General features: G+C 45.1%; 1 protein-coding gene across 1 annotated transcript in view; it reads left to right on the top strand.

Annotated features, from left to right (window-relative positions):
• The window catches only part of GALNT17 (polypeptide N-acetylgalactosaminyltransferase 17), a 372,456-nt gene that overhangs the window by 219,311 nt on the left and 134,476 nt on the right, over positions 1 to 18,669 (top strand). The window contains exon 5 of the mRNA XM_087717193.1: positions 10,134 to 10,331. Within this exon, the coding sequence (XP_087573319.1) occupies positions 10,134 to 10,331 (198 nt within the window). The remainder of the gene's footprint in view (positions 1 to 10,133; positions 10,332 to 18,669) is intronic.

The raw sequence follows: 18,669 nt of genomic DNA, 5'->3' as shown, positions 1-18,669 counted from the left end.
GATGCATTGGGTCTAGGTCACCCCAAAAGTTCTGTGGCTGAGTAGGGCCTTGAATTTTATTTTTGCCAGCTCTAAACCCAGGAGGAATCCAATTAACCATGATTACTTTTAACAAAACCACTTTAAACTCCTCTTCTTAAAAGCTCCTTTTATGCCAAAGATATCTATGGAAGAGTATCGGTAGAGTTAAATTCTATTCTGTGAAAGGACTAAGAATTAATGGGTTTTCCCGTTTCTTCCTCCTCTCGTGATAAACTCGATTTTATTTTTTAGAAATAAAATTTGTTGCTCTTCCGCTTTCTGCTTGATATAGATGTGACAGGAGAGTCTCGTGCACAATTCATCCTGTGCCATGGAAAGAAGAAGCTATTGCTCCCAGGAGGAAAATGGTAGAAATATCTGCAAAACAGATGGGAGTGGGGGGATGGATTTCAAATGGGTTTATGGGTTTTCCTTTTGAACAATGAACCCCAAAGATACGTTTCAAAGGCATCTTTTCAACCCTGGCATTTATAGGTCGAGCTTAACTGCTCTTATCCTTCTCGGGTGGCTCATTCTTCAGAGCTGGGTGTTATATATGCAGCCGAAAAGGCTGCATATATACTGCTGTTTACGAAAAGGTCATCTGAAAAGACCTTCAACAGAGAAGGTATTAAGGAGTTGTCTCTGCTTTTGACTATGCTGAGAGTCTGTTGCTTAAGAAAGCAGGATGGTACCAGGATCACATTATGTGGATGATTTCATAGTGTGAGAATCAAGAAATATAGCCTATTGAGCTATTAGATTCAATAAGTCCTATGGATGATAGAAAGCCCCAGAAGAGATAGGAACCAAAGTTTTCAGCTAGGATGATTTCAAAATTTACCAGAAATATTTGTAATCCTGCTGAACCGTTGCTAACTGCGAAATATGTTTGTTTGTTTGTTTGTTTCTTTCTTTCTTTCTTTCTTTCTTTCTTTCTTTCTTTCTTTCTTTCTTTCTTTCTTTCTTTCTTTCTTTCTTTCTTTCTTTCTTTCTTTCTTTTTTGCAAAATATGCCCTTGTCTGGATTCGTTTAAAACAGGAAAAATGAAACTGTTGGAAATGAGGGATTGAAAGTAATGTTACACAGGTGTTCACAGATAGTGACAGTTAGTGAGGTTGTGAAGCATGTATGTGGTTAGAAGAACAGTATAAAAGATCGGGTTCAAGATCGGCTCGGCACTCTTTGATTTACAATACAATAGCAGAGTTGGAAGGGACCTTGGAGGTCTTCTAGTCCAACCCTCTGCCTAGACAGGAAACCTTATACCGTTTCAGACAAATGGCTATCCAACATCTTCTTAAAGACTTCCAGTGTTGGGGCATTCACAACTTCTGGAGGCAAGTTGTTCCACTGATTAATTGTTCTAACTGTCAGGAAATTTCTCCTCAGTTCTAAGTTGCTTCTCTCCTTGATTAGTTTCCACCCATTGCTTCTTGTTCTACCCTCAGCTGCCTTGGAGAATAGTTTGACTCCCTCTTCTTTGGGGCAACCCCTGAGATATTGGAACACTGCTATCATGTCTCCCCTAGTCCTTCTTTCTATTAAACTAGACATACCCAGTTCCTGCAACCGTTCTTCATATGTTTTAGTCTCCAGTCCCCTAATCATCTTTGTTGCTCTTCTCTGTACTCTTTCTAGAGTCTCCACATCTTTTCTACATCGTGGTGACCAAAACTGAATGCAGTATTCCAAGTGTGGCCTTACCAAGGCATAATAAAGTGTTATTAACACTTCACGTGATCTTGATTCGATCCCTCTGTTTATGCAGCCTAGAACTGTGTTGCCTTTTTTGGCAGCTGCTGCACACGGCTGGCTCATATTTAAATGGTTGTCCACTAGGACTCCAAGATCCCTTTCACAGTTACTACTGTTGAGCAAGGTACCACCTATACTGTACCTGTGCATTTCGTTTTTGTTGCCTAAATGTAGAACCTGACTCTTTTCACCATTGAATTTCATTTTTTCATTTGTAGCAGTCCTTGTAGGACTTGCTATATCTCATTGGCCCTCTGCATTAATATGTTAATGCAGTGTATTACTGCTATTATATCTTTTATATCTATTCATTTCTAATGTTCCAAATTATTAGAAACAATAAACCTCTGATTTTAAAGTAAGAATTTTTGCTTGTGTTGTTGCCTTTGTTTCCTATTGGAATTTTCCTATGACAATAGCATTAACTCTACTTTCAATCACTCAGGCTCTGGGCATCTCCCGTATCCTCAAGTTATTGTCAGTGTGCCAGAAGAACCCAACTCCAAATTAAAAACTCAGAGACAATCATTTTCTCAAACTTCCCTTTTATTAGAGTAGCTATACTGGCACATCTGGGAAAACCCAAATCTGAGAGTTCTGGGTTTTCCCTCAGTAAGTCAAAAGCCCAAACCCAGCCCCTGCACCCATCAGTTCATCAATGGTCCAAACACAATCTGTCCCAACTCAAGACATCATTTCAACCACCCCTCCAGGTTCAGGGGTACCATGACCTTGACCAAAAAGAAGAATGCTATTATGTTTAACTACATTCCCTCTACTAAATCCCCCCCTTCTACTTTCCCAGGCACAAGAATGTGGCAGCATGGAAGTTTCCGGAGTTAATATGGCTTTCAAAGCTGATACTTAAAATCCTTCGTTTCGTGACCATTAAAGTTACAACATCACTGAAAAATGTAACTTGCAACTGTTTTTCACAACTCTTGCAGCATCCCCATAGTTCATCGTCATCTTTTAATGATCCCATAAGGTGGAGCCTGGGCAATTGAATGGAGCTGAGTGTTTACTGGCCAGATGCCCTTCCCTGTCACCAGTGTGGGGTTATATTTGGCAGATATGTTCTCATTGTGCCCAGAGAGAGAAATATTTGTCTCTACCTAGGATCGAACTCACAGCCTCCAGATTGTGAGGCGATTGTGAGCTCCACCTCTAGGCCACTAGGCCACTGAGCAACCCCATCGTTAAGTGATCAACATTCAAATACTTGATAACTGACTCTTATTTATGACGGTTGCAGTGTCTGGGGGCCACGTGATCATCTTTTGCAACCTTCTGACCATCAAAATCAATCAGGAAGCTGAATTCACTTAACCACGGCATTACGAACTTAATAACCGTAGCGGTTCGTTTAACAACGGCAGCAAGAAAAATTGTAAGATAGGGCAAAACTTATCAAACAGCTATCTTGTTTAACAAAAGAAATCTTGGGCTCAGTTTTGGTCATAGATCAAGGACCACCTGTACTGAAATGCACTCTACATAGGGGTAGCCTTGAAAGAATATTCAGAAGCTGCAGCTGGTGCAGAATGTGGTGGCAGAAGCAATTTCGGGTGCCCCTAGGGTTGCACATGTAACACCTTTGGATCATTGAGTTCCAATTTGTTTATGGGTCCAATTTAACGTGTTGGTCACACTTTTAAAGTCCTTTATTGCATGGGACCAGGTTATCTAAGGAACCCCCTCATCCCATTTTCTTAAAAAAAAATATTTTATTATTTTTCATTCTTTTATTTTATATGAATCCCATCTTAGTTATTTTTACAAATAACTCAAGGCCGGGAACGTACCCAACACACCTTCCTCCTCCTCCTATATTCTGCACATCAACAACCATTTGATGTGGGTTGGGCTGAGAGAGAGTGACTGGCCCAGCTGGCTTTCATGCCTAAGGAGGGACTAGAACTCACAGTCCGCTATTGATTGGCCCAAAATTACCAGCCAGCTTTCATGCCAAAGGCGGGACTAGAACCCACAGTCTCCTGGTGATTGAACCAAAGTTACCAGTTAGCTTTCATGCCAAAGGCGGGACTAGAACTCACAGTCTCCTGGTGATTGGCCCAAAGTCACCAGTTAGCTTTCATGCCAAAGGTGGGACTAGAACTCACAGTCTCCTGGTGATTGGCCCAAAGTCACCAGCTAACTTTCATGGTGAAGGCGGGACTAGAATTCATAGTCTCCTGGTGACTGGCCCAAAGTCACCTGCCAGTTTTCATGCCAAAGGCGGGACTAGAACTCACAGTCTCCTGGTGATTGGCCTAAAGTCATCAGCTAACTTTCATGGTGAAGGCGGAACTAGAATTCATAGTCTCCTGGTGACTGGCCCAAAGTCACCTGCCAGTTTTCATGCCAAAGGTGGGACTAGAACTCACAGTCTCCTGGTGATTGGCCCAAAGTCACCAGTTAGCTTTCATGCCAAAGGCGGGACTAGAACTCACAGTCTCCTGGTGATTGGCTCAAAGTCACCAGCTAACTTTCATGGTGAAGGCGGGACTAGAATTCATAGTCTCCTGGTGACTGGCCCAAAGTCACCTGCCAGTTTTCATGCCAAAGGCGGGACTAGAACTCACAGTCTCCTGGTGATTGGCCCAAAGTCACCAGTTAGCTTTCATGCCAAAGGCGGGACTAGAACTCACAGTCTCCTGGTGATTGGCCTAAAGTCATCAGCTAACTTTCATGGTGAAGGCGGGACTAGAATTCATAGTCTCCTGGTGACTGGCCCAAAGTCACCTGCCAGTTTTCATGCCAAAGGCGGGACTAGAACTCACAGTCTCCTGGTGATTGGCCCAAAGTCACCAGTTAGCTTTCATGCCAAAGGCGGGACTAGAACCCACAGTCTCCTGGTGATTGGCCCAAAATTACCAGCCAGCTTTCATGCCAAAGGCGGGACTAGAACCCACAGTCTCCTGGTGATTGAACCAAAGTTACCAGTTAGCTTTCATGCCAAAGGCGGGACTAGAACTCACAGTCTCCTGGTGATTGGCCCAAAGTCACCAGTTAGCTTTCATGCCAAAGGTGGGACTAGAACTCACAGTCTCCTGGTGATTGGCCCAAAGTCACCAGCTAACTTTCATGGTGAAGGCGGGACTAGAATTCATAGTCTCCTGGTGACTGGCCCAAAGTCACCTGCCAGTTTTCATGCCAAAGGCGGGACTAGAACTCACAGTCTCCTGGTGATTGGCCTAAAGTCATCAGCTAACTTTCATGGTGAAGGCGGAACTAGAATTCATAGTCTCCTGGTGACTGGCCCAAAGTCACCTGCCAGTTTTCATGCCAAAGGTGGGACTAGAACTCACAGTCTCCTGGTGATTGGCCCAAAGTCACCAGTTAGCTTTCATGCCAAAGGCGGGACTAGAACTCACAGTCTCCTGGTGATTGGCTCAAAGTCACCAGCTAACTTTCATGGTGAAGGCGGGACTAGAATTCATAGTCTCCTGGTGACTGGCCCAAAGTCACCTGCCAGTTTTCATGCCAAAGGCGGGACTAGAACTCACAGTCTCCTGGTGATTGGCCCAAAGTCACCAGTTAGCTTTCATGCCAAAGGCGGGACTAGAACTCACAGTCTCCTGGTGATTGGCCTAAAGTCATCAGCTAACTTTCATGGTGAAGGCGGGACTAGAATTCATAGTCTCCTGGTGACTGGCCCAAAGTCACCTGCCAGTTTTCATGCCAAAGGCGGGACTAGAACTCACAGTCTCCTGGTGATTGGCCCCAAGTCACCAGTTAGCTTTCATGCCAAAGGCGGGACTAGAACTCACAGTCTCCTGGTGATTGGCCTAAAGTCATCAGCTAACTTTCATGGTGAAGGCGGGACTAGAATTCATAGTCTCCTGGTGACTGGCCCAAAGTCACCTGCCAGTTTTCATGCCAAAGGCGGGACTAGAACTCACAGTCTCTTGGTGATTGGCCCAAAGTCACCAGTTAGCTTTCATGCCAAAGGCGGGACTAGAACTCACAGTCTCCTGGTGATTGGCCTAAAGTCATCAGCTAACTTTCATGGTGAAGGCGGAACTAGAATTCATAGTCTCCTGGTGACTGGCCCAAAGTCACCTGCCAGTTTTCATGCCAAAGGTGGGACTAGAACTCACAGTCTCCTGGTGATTGGCCCAAAGTCACCAGTTAGCTTTCATGCCAAAGGCGGGACTAGAACTCACAGTCTCCTGGTGATTGGCTCAAAGTCACCAGCTAACTTTCATGGTGAAGGCGGGACTAGAATTCATAGTCTCCTGGTGACTGGCCCAAAGTCACCAGCTAACTTTCATGGTGAAGGCGGGACTAGAACTCACAGTCTCCTGGTGATTGGCCCAAAGTCACCAGTTAGCTTTCATGCCAAAGGCGGGACTAGAACTCACAGTCTCCTGGTGATTGGCCTAAAGTCATCAGCTAACTTTCATGGTGAAGGCGGGACTAGAATTCATAGTCTCCTGGTGACTGGCCCAAAGTCACCTGCCAGTTTTCATGCCAAAGGCGGGACTAGAACTCACAGTCTCCTGGTGATTGGCCCAAAGTCACCAGTTAGCTTTCATGCCAAAGGCGGGACTAGAACTCACAGTCTCCTGGTGATTGGCCTAAAGTCATCAGCTAACTTTCATGGTGAAGGCGGGACTAGAATTCATAGTCTCCTGGTGACTGGCCCAAAGTCACCTGCCAGTTTTCATGCCAAAGGCGGGACTAGAACTCACAGTCTCTTGGTGATTGGCCCAAAGTCACCAGTTAGCTTTCATGCCAAAGGCGGGACTAGAACTCACAGTCTCCTGGTGATTGGCCTAAAGTCATCAGCTAACTTTCATGGTGAAGGCGGAACTAGAATTCATAGTCTCCTGGTGACTGGCCCAAAGTCACCTGCCAGTTTTCATGCCAAAGGCGGGACTAGAACTCACAGTCTCCTGGTGATTGGCCTAAAGTCATCAGCTAACTTTCATGGTGAAGGCGGGACTAGAATTCATAGTCTCCTGGTGACTGGCCCAAAGTCACCTGCCAGTTTTCATGCCAAAGGCGGGACTAGAACTCACAGTCTCTTGGTGATTGGCCCAAAGTCACCAGTTAGCTTTCATGCCAAAGGCGGGACTAGAACTCACAGTCTCCTGGTGATTGGCCTAAAGTCATCAGCTAACTTTCATGGTGAAGGCGGAACTAGAATTCATAGTCTCCTGGTGACTGGCCCAAAGTCACCTGCCAGCTTTCATGGCTAAGGCAATTTCATCTACCCTTTGCACCCCAACAGGCAGGGAAGGCACATTATAGAGCCCATTGGTTAAAGAACTTTGATTGATGGGGTCTAGAAAGAAAGATTTCTCTGCTTTCTGCTGCACAGTGACTTGCTTTCTGCTTGTCTCCAGAGACAAAAGGCCCTCGCCATCCTGGGCTTCTGGAAAAGCATTTTGTCCTGGCTCTGCTGACTGGCCTCAGAATCCCAGAATGCTTTGCACCCCTGGGGTTGGTTGGAGGGATGAACAAGCTCCTTCTGGCTTTTAACTTTACAATTGTCCCTTTTAACTCTGTTTTAATTGAGTTTTTAACTTCTTTTTTTTAACAATAGCATTTATATCATTTTACTGTTTTATCTGCAAATTGCCCAGAGGCACGCAAGTGTGATGGGTGGTATAAAAATTGGTAAAAAAATAAAAAAATAAAATAAAGATGACATATTGAATTTAGGTGCAGGCAGGCTTTTGACCAAAGAAGATAGCATTTAATACTGTGGGAGGTTGTAGAGAATTACAATAGCAATAGCACTTCGACTTATATACCACTTTACAGAGTTTTACCGCCCTCTCTAAGCCGTTTACAGAGTCAGCCTATTTGCCCCAACAGTTTGGGTCTTCATTTTAATCCCCCCCTTGGAAGAATGGAAGGCTGAGTCAACCTTGAGCCTGGTGAGATTTGAACTGCCAAATTTCAGGTAGCCGGCAGTCAGCAGAAGTAGCCTGCAGTACTGCACTCTAACCACTGCACCACAGTGGCTCAATGGATAGAGATTGAGCACAATGGATTAGAGATTAGACTGTGTTACTCACATAATCTTGGTGGTGCAGTGGTTAAAGTGCAGTATTGCGGGCAAACTCTGCCCACAGTCTGGAGTTCGATCCTCACCAGCTCAATGTTGACTCTGCCTTCCATCCTTCTGAGGTCAAGAAAATGCAATATGTAGTAAATTGCAATATGCAACATGCAAATAATGCTTCTACATTTTAAACCACTCAGAGAGCGCTGTAAAGCACTATGGGGCAATATATAACCCTAAATTTCTATGCTATTGCTATGCTATTACCATAACAATGCTGTGATATATTTTATTTTTTTGAGGGAAATGTTTGTTCCCCCTTCCAAGACAAGCAAAGGAAGCATTGTATTGCCACATTTGGAAGCTGGCATGTTAGAGATTCAAAGAGAAACTCCTAATCTCATATTATACTTGATTCTGAGGAGAATATAAAGGGACCGTGATTAGTGTTTGCAATTTAAATGTCAGGAGAAGCATCCAAATTTTGAAAGCTTGCATGACATTGGAACTGTGTCACTCGCAGTGCTAATTTCCCATTCAGGCAATGTTTTAGTCAACCTGCGTCACAAGTGGGAACACAGATTGGCAAAGGTACAGTTAATTTCTTTCCAGGACTACTGAAAGGCAAGTCCTACAGAATTTAATGGAAACTTACCTTCAGGCATCTACCTCGGATTGCAGCCTAAAATCCCCGTTGATGGATTCAATTGATCTCCCTCCCTTCCACAATCTTTGTTGTCAGCCTGTGTGAAATCTTTCCTGCCTTTTGAATGGGGATAAGGAAAGACGTACTTGAATAACCTTGAGATAGCTGCCTCGCCATTGCATGCTCTTTTCACAAGGTGAAGTTCCTTGATGCTGTCTAAGCCGGTGCAATTGTTAAAGGATTTATTGACTTAACATAAGCCAAGACTGAATAAATATCCATATACTGTTTTCTGGAGTGGTTTATTTTATTGGGCTTTAACTCCACTTTATTTTTATAAAGGCCAGTAATTTCCAGGCACAAAGCTCTCAGCGCCTCCCCCCCCTTAAAGATGCTTGCTTTTTATCTTTGGGAAAATATATTGAAATAACCAATAGTTAAATGATACAGTACAAGCTGGATCCTGATCCAACCCCTAGTTTCTTCTACTCGGGAATAGAATAGAGAGACAATGTGTTCTAATGGTTAAAGTGCTGGAATAAGATAGAGAAGATCCAGGTTCAAGTCAACCCACAACACAGGTGTCTTTGGGTGACTCGCTCTCCCTCAATCCAATGCTCTGTGTTGTTGCGGTGAGCATAAAATGAATGAAGATATTTGAAAGTTACGTTAGGAGTCCAATGAAAAGGTAGGATATAAAATGGTGATCAGGAGGAGGATAATAATGATGAGGATAGAAAAGAAAGCGCAAATAATAGCAATAGTAATAGGCTCCTTGGGTGCAATCCCAAAACAACTGGAGCACCACTTGAACACCATCGGCATTGACATAATCATCATCAGTCAATTGCAGAAGGCTTGGAGCAGCTTACATCTTTAATGCACCTTTAACTACATCAGCTATCTTTCTCAAATCCTTGGGAGTTTACAGTTTATTAGGATTTGGGAGCTTGATAGGTGGATAAAAATGCCAAATTCAGTCTCAACATCTGGCTAACTGTGCGACCAACTATATAGCAGTAGCAGTAGACTTATACACCGCTTCATAGGGCTTTCAGCCCTCTCTAAGCGGTTTACAGAGAGTCAGCATATTGCCCCCAACAATCTGGGTCCTCATTTTACCCACCTCGGAAGGATGGAAGGCTGAGTCAACCCTGAGCCGGTGGGATTTGAACCGCTGAACTGCTGATCTAGCAGTAGCCTGCAGTGCTGCATTTAACCACTGCGCCACCTTGGCTCTTGACTATAATAGCATAGAATGTATGGTATTACCCCCCCCCCCCCAAATAAATAAGATCACTCTGGATAACAATCCCACTTGGGTTTTTGAGCACATGTGCTAAAATAAGCCCTCCCGTGAAAATAAGCCCTCCCCGAAAATATTGCAGCACAGCAGCAGCCATGAGGTGACCACGCTCGCTGCCTCCTGCACCTCAAAAATAATAAGACCTCCCCGACAATAAGGCCAAGTGCTTATTTTGGGGGTCAAAAGAAAATACAACCCTGTCTTATTTTCGGGGAAAACACGGGTAGGTAAATAGGTGGACTAGAATTTTGATTCCTTATAAAAAAAGATTGCATATACCACAAGGTATCAAATTATGAAAACCAATCTAATCAGTTGTGTGTTTCTTGGAATGTAATTGCCTGGAATCTTTCCAAACTAATGGTTTGGTTGTTCTCTTCCAGGGCAGAGCCAGTTCTTTCAAGAATCCAGGAGAACCGAAAAAGGGTCATCCTCCCATCCATTGACAATATCAAGCAGGACACCTTTGAGGTGCAGCGCTACGAAAATTCAGCCCATGGATACAGCTGGGAGCTGTGGTGCATGTATATTAGTCCGCCAAAGGATTGGTGGGATGCAGGAGACCCTTCCTTACCTATCAGGTGGGTTCTGAATTGCAAGATGTTAGGCATTCACAATGTTTTCTTTTTCTTTTTGGAGGATTTTTTCAGAGTGGAATATAATTTATTTTATTTATTTATTTTATTGTCATTTATAGGCCGCCCTTTTCCCTGAGGGGACTCAGGGCGGCTTACAATTCAAGGGGAGGGAGTGCAAGACAAAACATGAAATAATAAGTGAATAGAAAATAAAACAGTAAAACACGACTTTCATTCAACATTCGGGTGGGGTAGGTTAGGATCTATCCCCAGGCCTGACGGGATAGCCAGATCTTAAGGGCTGCGTGGAAGGTCTGGACGGTGGTGAGGGTGCGAATCTCCATGGGGAGATCGTTCCGAAGGGTCGGAGCTGCTACTGAGAAGGCTCTCCTCCGTGTAGTCGCCAGTCGGCATTGACTGGCGGATGGAATTCGGAGGAGGCCTAATCTGTGCGATCTGATGGGACGAAGGGAGGTAATTGGCAGAAGGCGGTCTCTCAAGTACTCAGATCCACTACCATGGAGGGCTTTATGGATGGTAAGTAGCACCTTGAAGCGCACCCGGAGATTAACAGGTAGCCAGCGCAGCTCGCGGAGGATAGGTGTTATGTGGGCGAACTGCGGTGTGCCCACTATCACTCGCGCGGCCGCATTCTGGACTAGCTGAAGTCACCGGATGCTCTTCAAGGGCAGCCCCATGTAGAGCACATTGCAGTATTCCAGCCTCGAGATCACAAGGGCTCGAGTGACTGTTGTGAGGGCCTCCCGGTTCAGGTAGGGTCGCAACTGGCGCACCAGGCGAACCTGGGCAAATGCCCCCCTGGTCACAGCTGACAAGTGATGGTCAAAAGTCAGCTGTGGGTCCAGGAGGACTCCCAAGTTGCGAACCCTATCTGAGGGGTGTAGAATTTGACCCCCCAGCCTGAGCGATGGAACACTGGCCAAATTATTGGGAGGGAAACACAACAGCCACTCGGTCTTGTCTGGGTTGAGTACCAGTTTGTTAGCTCTCATCCAGTTCTTAACGGCCTCAAGACCCTGGTTCATCACGTCTACCGCTTCATTGAGTTGGCACGGGGCGGACAGATACAACTGAGTATCGTCCGCGTATTGATGGTATTTTATCCCGTGCCTCCGAATGATCTCGCCCAGCGGTTTCATGTAATAATGTGATATAAATCAACATCTTAACCTGATACTGGCATTAGAACTTGGCCAATTTATCATATTAAAAGCCTCTCCTTCTGAACCGGTGAGGAGAACTTTGAATTGCTGACTGGAAATAAACAAACAAACTAAAATATCTAGAAGAGACACCAGTTTTTATTTTTTGATTGTTCTTATTGCGTTTATTGGGTGGCTTTTCTTATAAAAGAGCAATATGGTGTTGCTAGGTATTTACTTTGGTTCTATATAGTCTTCATGTCCCCACTAATCATCAAAACTTCCTCTTCCTCCTCCTCCTTATTCTGATTTTTAACTGTAAACAAACTAAATCTTAGTAATTGGATCTACAATATTCTCACTTTTTTTTGTCTGATTGATTTTTCTCCAACATAAAAAGAAATTCATTGCAAGAATGCCTCTAGAGATCATACATACATACATACATACATACATACATACATACATACATACATACATATACACACACACACACAAACAAACAAACAAACAAACAAATAAATAAATAAATAAATAAATACATAAATAAAAAGATAGTGGGCAACTGAAGCCCTATGGTGGGAAAATATTCCCACTTTTCACCAGATAACAGACTGGAAGGCTAGAAATGATTATAGAAAACCAAGTCATCACGTTGTATTTTAAGAAATGATGCTTCATGCCTCCTTACGTTCACCATTGCAGGCAATGTGTTGTAGTGTTCATGGATTTCTCTCAAAATTCTCAAGATACCCAGCAGTCCAAAAATATTGTCTATATTTTCCCTTTTTGTTTTCTCTTAACAACCCTGTTATTTCTTGCACTCGGGTGGAACCGGGGTGACTGAATGGAGCTAAGCATTTACTGGCAGGATGCCGTTCTTGATACCTATGTGGAGTTCACAGCAGATATTTTCTCTTTGCGCCCAGAGAGAGAAATTCTGCCATTACCTAGGATCGAACTCACAGCCTCCTGATTGTTAGGCCACCACACTGCTCTTTCTCATTCCTGTTGTATTCTTATTAATTTATTAATATACCTTGTCTTAAGAGTTAGGAAATTAAAAAAAAACCAATGACATTTGAGTGCTATGGATAACAAACCATAAGTAAAGCCAATTGTCAAATGTTTCTAGAACTCTTCAGACAAACATTTGACTTGCTCAAGAGGCATTGTGGATACTTAAATGTGGATGTTTGTAGAAGAGCAGGCGGAGTTAGGGGCTGGAGTTAAGCATGTCATCAGCTTAGAGTCCTTACATTCCCACAAACAATCCAAATCCAACCCACCTTTTTTTATTTAGAATTTATTTATTTTTTATTTTCAAAACAAACACAACACATAAAAACTTCCTTCTTTACATACTGTAGAAAGTGTATCAGTTGGTTACAAAATACTTTCATGCATCTCTTCCACAGTCATCAAGCATAATTCATATTAACTCAAGTATTTTAACTCAAATATTTATACATGTTACCCTTATACCTCCATTTTTAATTTGACTATAATTATTTAAACGTCCTTCATCATAAAATATACCAAAATTTAATACATAACCACATACTGGCATTTCATTTACTATTTCTAAAATCCTCCAATAACACTGAATCCTTATGTCCTATTCTAGGTAAACATCCATAATATTTAGTAACAAACTTTTCTAATCCTCCTTTCCAGATCACTGTTGGCAATTTCCATCCAGTTTCCTTATATTGTACCCATACATATATATAGGTTGTCATCATCAAATCCAACCCCCTTGAATTCAGTTGACCCTTATCTGGCCCCAATTTAGTACTTTAGATGAATGAAAGTTGACTATATTCTTATGTATAGGCTTGAAAAAATATTTTGTGCTGCGACTTAATGAATGGCCCCGATCCTTTGTCCATTTTATTCTCGTTGGAATAAAATGTAGCTAATGTACATCTTGTACATGAGCTACATTTAGCTTTTCACATGGCTCTTCGTTTAGGCATTTGTCCATAGGTTTATTGTGTTAATTGCCATTGATTGGTTTTTACTTTACCTATATTTTGTGGTTGTTGATTTTCTCTGGTCCTTTGTGTCATAATTCCCCCTTTTTATTAGAATAAAAAAATTGGAAAGTTGGGAACAATTGTATGCCTGAAAAATGGATTGGCAAACCACTCCGTGGCATTATTAATAAAACCACAGCGGGATAATGGGCAGAAAGAATACTTTAAGGAACTGAAGGAAGAGCTGCAACCAAGACAATGGGTAGAGGAAAGAAATTTGAGTCTGAGGCAGAAACGTAATTTGAGAAAATGTCTCAAGCTTGACCTTCCCTGGTTCTCTTGTGGATAAAGGGATGGAGGGAGGGAAGACGGGCATTCAGACTTGCAAGATTCTATTCCTGTAACTTTGTAATAAAAGTAGCATTAACATTCATAATTTTTGGTTTCCCTGTCTGGTTGACCTTGAAAGGTTCTCCATAAAGCCATCAAGCTGAATCTGAGCATAAATTAACAGAATAACACAGCTGGAAGGGACCTTGGAGGTCTTCTAGACCAACCCTTTGCTCAGACAGGAAACTACATTTCAGACAAATGATTGTCCAACATCTTCTTAAAAACTTCCAGTGTTGAAGCATTCACCACTTTCTTTTGGAAGCAAGTTGTTCCACCGATTAATTGTTCTAACTGTCAGGAAATTTCTCCTTAGTTCTAGGCTGCTTCTCTCCTTGATTAGCTTCCACCCATTGCTTCTTGTTCTGCCCTCAGGTGCTTTGGATAACACCTTGACTCCCTCTTCTTTGTGGCAACCCTTTAAATATTGGAACAGTGTTACCATGTCACCCCCTAGCCCTTCTTTTCTTAAACTAAACACACTGTCAGAGTTCTCCTAAAGAAAGAAGACGCCGAGGCTTGAGTCTTCTCAGATCCATTTTAATAGAGGTGTCATATTGGCACATCTGGGCAAACCCGAATCTGGACGTTTCCAAGTTTTCCCCACCCAAGTGAAAGTTCAAGTCCCTGCCCAGCACCCTCATGTTCGTCACATGGCCCAATCAGGCATCGTCCCAACTGGAGATGCCTCCCAGTCACGCCATCATAGCTGCAGGGCAAGGTGGCCTTGAATCTCTGAGAAAAGAATGTTATTTTGACCACATATCTCCCATACGCTATCTATCCCCCCCCTCCTGTTTTCCCACAGTAAAAAATGTGGCAGGCCTGAAGGCCCAATGCAAAAGATGGCTTCCAGGTCTGATACACACCCAATTTCAGCAAATGTTCTTTATATGTTTAGCCTTCAGTCCCCTAATCATCTTTGTTGCTTTTCTCTACACTCTTTCTAGAGCAATGATGGCTAACCTTTTTGTCCTTGCATGCTAATAGCCCCACCCCTTGCGTGCCCTGCCCCAATCTGCATGGTCGCACAATTTCCTCGTGCTCCATTTTCGGCCTAGCAGGCCAGTGGTGGGTTCCAAATTTTTTTAGAACCTCTTCTGTAGGTGTGGCCTGCTTTGTGGGAGTGGCCTGCTGGCCATGTGACTGAGTGGGAGTGGCTTGGCAGCCATGTGCCTGGGTGGGAGTGGCTTGGCAGCCATGTGACTGGGTGGGCATGGCCAACTTGTAAAATGTGGTGAAACTCACTTAACAATGCTCTTGCTTAACAACCAAAATGTTGGCTCAGGAACTCTGGCATTTGAAGCACGCAAGTCTTAAAGCTGTCAAGTTACAAGACCCTTGCACCCCTAACCCTTTAGAAAAAAAACAACCCCAGGGGTGTTCAAACTTGACAGCTTTAAGACTTGTGGACTTCAACTCCCAGAATTCCTCCTCTCACTCTTCATCTTGATGATGTGCAGACGGGTGGGGGGACGGAGTTGGAACTGGTTCTAAATGGCACTGTAGATTTGTGGAACCTCTTCTATAGAAGAAGTTAGAACTGATAGGAACCCATGGAGTTGTGATCTTGGTTTGAGGGGTAGTGAGACCTTACCCCTGTCATGGTCAGACCACTACCTACTGAGGCTTGACTTTCGGAGACCAAACCCTCACTGTAGGGAGGAGGAACCGATTAGGTGGTTCCACCCCAGGCGACTTATGGACCCTTTGGGCTTTCAGACGGAGCTTGGGGTTGTTCCTGATACCCTCGCCCGCAGTCCGGCGGAGACTCTGGTTGCTGCTTGGAATTCAGCAGCGGCAGGGGCTCTTAACCGGATTGCGCCTTTACGGCCGATCTGAGGCAGTGGATCCAGGAGGGCCCCTTGGTTTACTGAGGAACTCCGGGAGATGAAGCGCCGAAAGAGACGCCTAGAGCAACGATGGAGATCCAGTAAGTCCGAGTCAGACCGAGCACTTTTAACATCCAGCATCAGAGCCTATCTTCGGGCAATTAGGACGACTAAAAGAAGACACATTGCCTCTCTGATTGCTTCCGCTGAGTCGCACCCAGCCGCCCTGTTCAGGATAACCCGTTCCCTCCTAAATAGGAGGGATACGAGCGATCCTTTGCAGGGCAGAGCTGAGGATTACGTCCAATTTCTCGCGGATAAAGTAGCTCGGCTTCGGATGGACCTGGACTCCAATTGCGCAGAGCCAGCTGAGGCACCAGGGGGAGAATCTGGAAGGACATCACTGGATTGATTTCCAAGCTGTTAGCCCTGAGGACGTGGACAAGGCCATGGGAGCTGTAAGTGCCTCCACATGTGTATTGGACCCGTGCCCCTCCTGGCTGGTCGCTAACAGCAGGGAGGTGACACGGGGCTGGATCCAGGTGGTTGTTACCGCCTCCCTTCGGGAGGGGTGCTTTCCCCCCGCTCTAAAGGCGGCGGTGGTGAGACCCCTTCTGAAGAAGCCATCTTTGGATCCAGCCATCTTAAACAACTATCGTCCAGTCTCCAACCTCCCCTTTGTGGGGAAGGTTGTTGAGAAAGTGGTGGCCTTTCAGCTCCGGCGGTCCTTGGAGGAAACCGATTATCTAGATCCCTTCCAGTCGGGATTTAGGCCTGGCTACAGCACGGAAACTGCTTTGGTCGCATTGATCGATGATCTCTGGAGAGCCAGGGATGGAGGTTATGCCTCCGTCCTAGTGCTCCTTGACCTCTCAGCGGCCTTCGATACCATCGACCATGGTATCCTTCTGCGACGACTGTGGGAGGTGGGGGTGGGAGGCACTGTCCTACAGTGGTTCTCCTCTTACCTTTCGGACAGGTCGCAGTTGGTGTTGGTCGGAGGGCAGACATCGACCCCTAGGCCCCTCAATTATGGGGTGCCGCAGGGTTCGGTCCTGTCCCCCCTCCTGTTTAACATCTACATGAAGCCGCTGAGTGAGATCATTCGACGGCACGGGATAAAATACCATCAGTATGCGGACGATACGCAGCTGTTTCTGTCCGCCCCGTGCCAACTCAATGAAGCAGTTGACGTGATGTGCCAGTGCCTCGAGGCTGTTAGGGACTGGATGGGGGTTAACAAGCTTGTTCTCAATCCGGATAAGACCGAGTGGCTGGTGTGTTTCCCTCCTACTAATTGGCCAAGTTTTTCATCTCTCAGGCTTGGGGGTCAAACAGTACGCCCCTCAGACAGGGTTCACAATTTGGGAGTCCTCCTGGACTCACAGCTGACTTTTGAACACCACTTGTCGGCTGTGACCAGGGGGGCATTTGCCCAGGTTCGCCTGGTACACCAGTTGCGTCCCTACCTGAACTGGGAGGCCCTCACAACAGTCACTCGTGCCCTTGTGACCTCTGGACTGGACTACTGCAACGTGCTCTACATGGGGCAGCCCTTGAAGAGCATTAGGAGACTTCAGCTTGTCCAGAATGCAGCCGCGCGAGCGATCATGGGTGCACCTCGGTTCACCCACGTAACACCTATCCTCCGCGAGCTGCACTGGCTGCCTATTGGTCTCCTGATACGCTTCAAGGCGCTAGTCATCACTTATAAAGCCCTTCATGGTATTGGACCTGGGTACTTGAGAGACCGCCTGCTGCCAATCACCTCCGCTAGACTGATTAGATCCCACAGATTGGGCCTCCTCCGAATTCCATCCGCCGGCCAGTGTCGACTGGCGACTACCCGGAGGAGAGCCTTCTCTGTGGCTGCTCCGACCCTTTGGAACGAACTCCCCGTGGAGATTCGAACCCTCACCACCCTCCAGGCCTTCCGCAAAGTTGTTAAAACCTGGCTGTTCCGACAGGCCTGGGGCTAAAGAGCTGTTGCCCCCATCTTGAATGGTATGACTGTTGTGTGTTTTTAAATTATGTATTGTTATGTATCGTTTATTTTTTATTTTTTGTCTGTACCCGCCCCCTTCCCTGATTTGATTTGTTAGCCGCCCTGATTCCCCTTCGGGGGGAAAGGGCGACATATAAATATAATAAATGAAATGAAATGCCTGTAGCAGGCCTATTTGGAGCCTCCTGGGACCAAAAAAGGGGTGCCGGGGGGCACCCAGCAGCACCCCACCCCTTTTTGGGCCTAGCAGGCCTCCCCAAAGCCTCCTGAGATCAAAAATGGGCACACAGGGGAGGCACATCCCCCGCACTCCCCCTGCCCTCTGCACATGCGCATATGACTGCCCACTCCCCCCACGCATGTGCACGCTTCTCCTGCATGTGTGGCAGAGACCTGTAAATCAGCTGGCTGGCAGGAGTACATGCATGTGCAGTGGAGCTGAGCTGGGGTGACGGCTCGTGTGCTGACAGAGAGGCCTCCACATGCCATCTGTGCCATGCGTGCCATAGTTTCGCCATCATGGTCGTAGAGTCTGAATATCTTTTTTTTACATCATCGTCTTTACTTGAAGGAGACTTTACTTCGAAGTGCCATTCTACGTCTGCTCCTAAAGATGGATATTGGGCACCACATTTCTAAGAAGACCGTTATTTTCCCATCCTCTAATTTCCACCTAAAATTATCTTCCTTTCCACCTGTGCAAATAGATGCCACAGCAGAGGAATAATACACACCTGTAGCAAAAGAGGTTCCTGATCATTGCCTTGTGGGAGAAAAATTGTTGCAAAGATGTCCAACTTGACCTGAAGTGACCTCCCAAAAGTCACTGGAACTAGATCAGAAGCCCGGTAGACTTTCACCAAAGTGCAGGAAGGGGGATGAAATAAAATCTACAAAGCCATAGCTTGGAAGGAGACAAGATAATATCACAGAGCAGAATTGGGTTTGCAGTCAAAATCGTCATAGTAGAAA

Source organism: Thamnophis sirtalis, unplaced genomic scaffold (genome assembly GCF_051295495.1).
Source record: "Thamnophis sirtalis isolate CommonGarterSnake01/CBP01778 unplaced genomic scaffold, rThaSir2_p1.2 scaffold_6, whole genome shotgun sequence".
NCBI classification, from domain to species: domain Eukaryota; kingdom Metazoa; phylum Chordata; class Lepidosauria; order Squamata; family Natricidae; genus Thamnophis; species Thamnophis sirtalis.
This window is presented reverse-complemented; position numbering and strand designations above follow the sequence as displayed.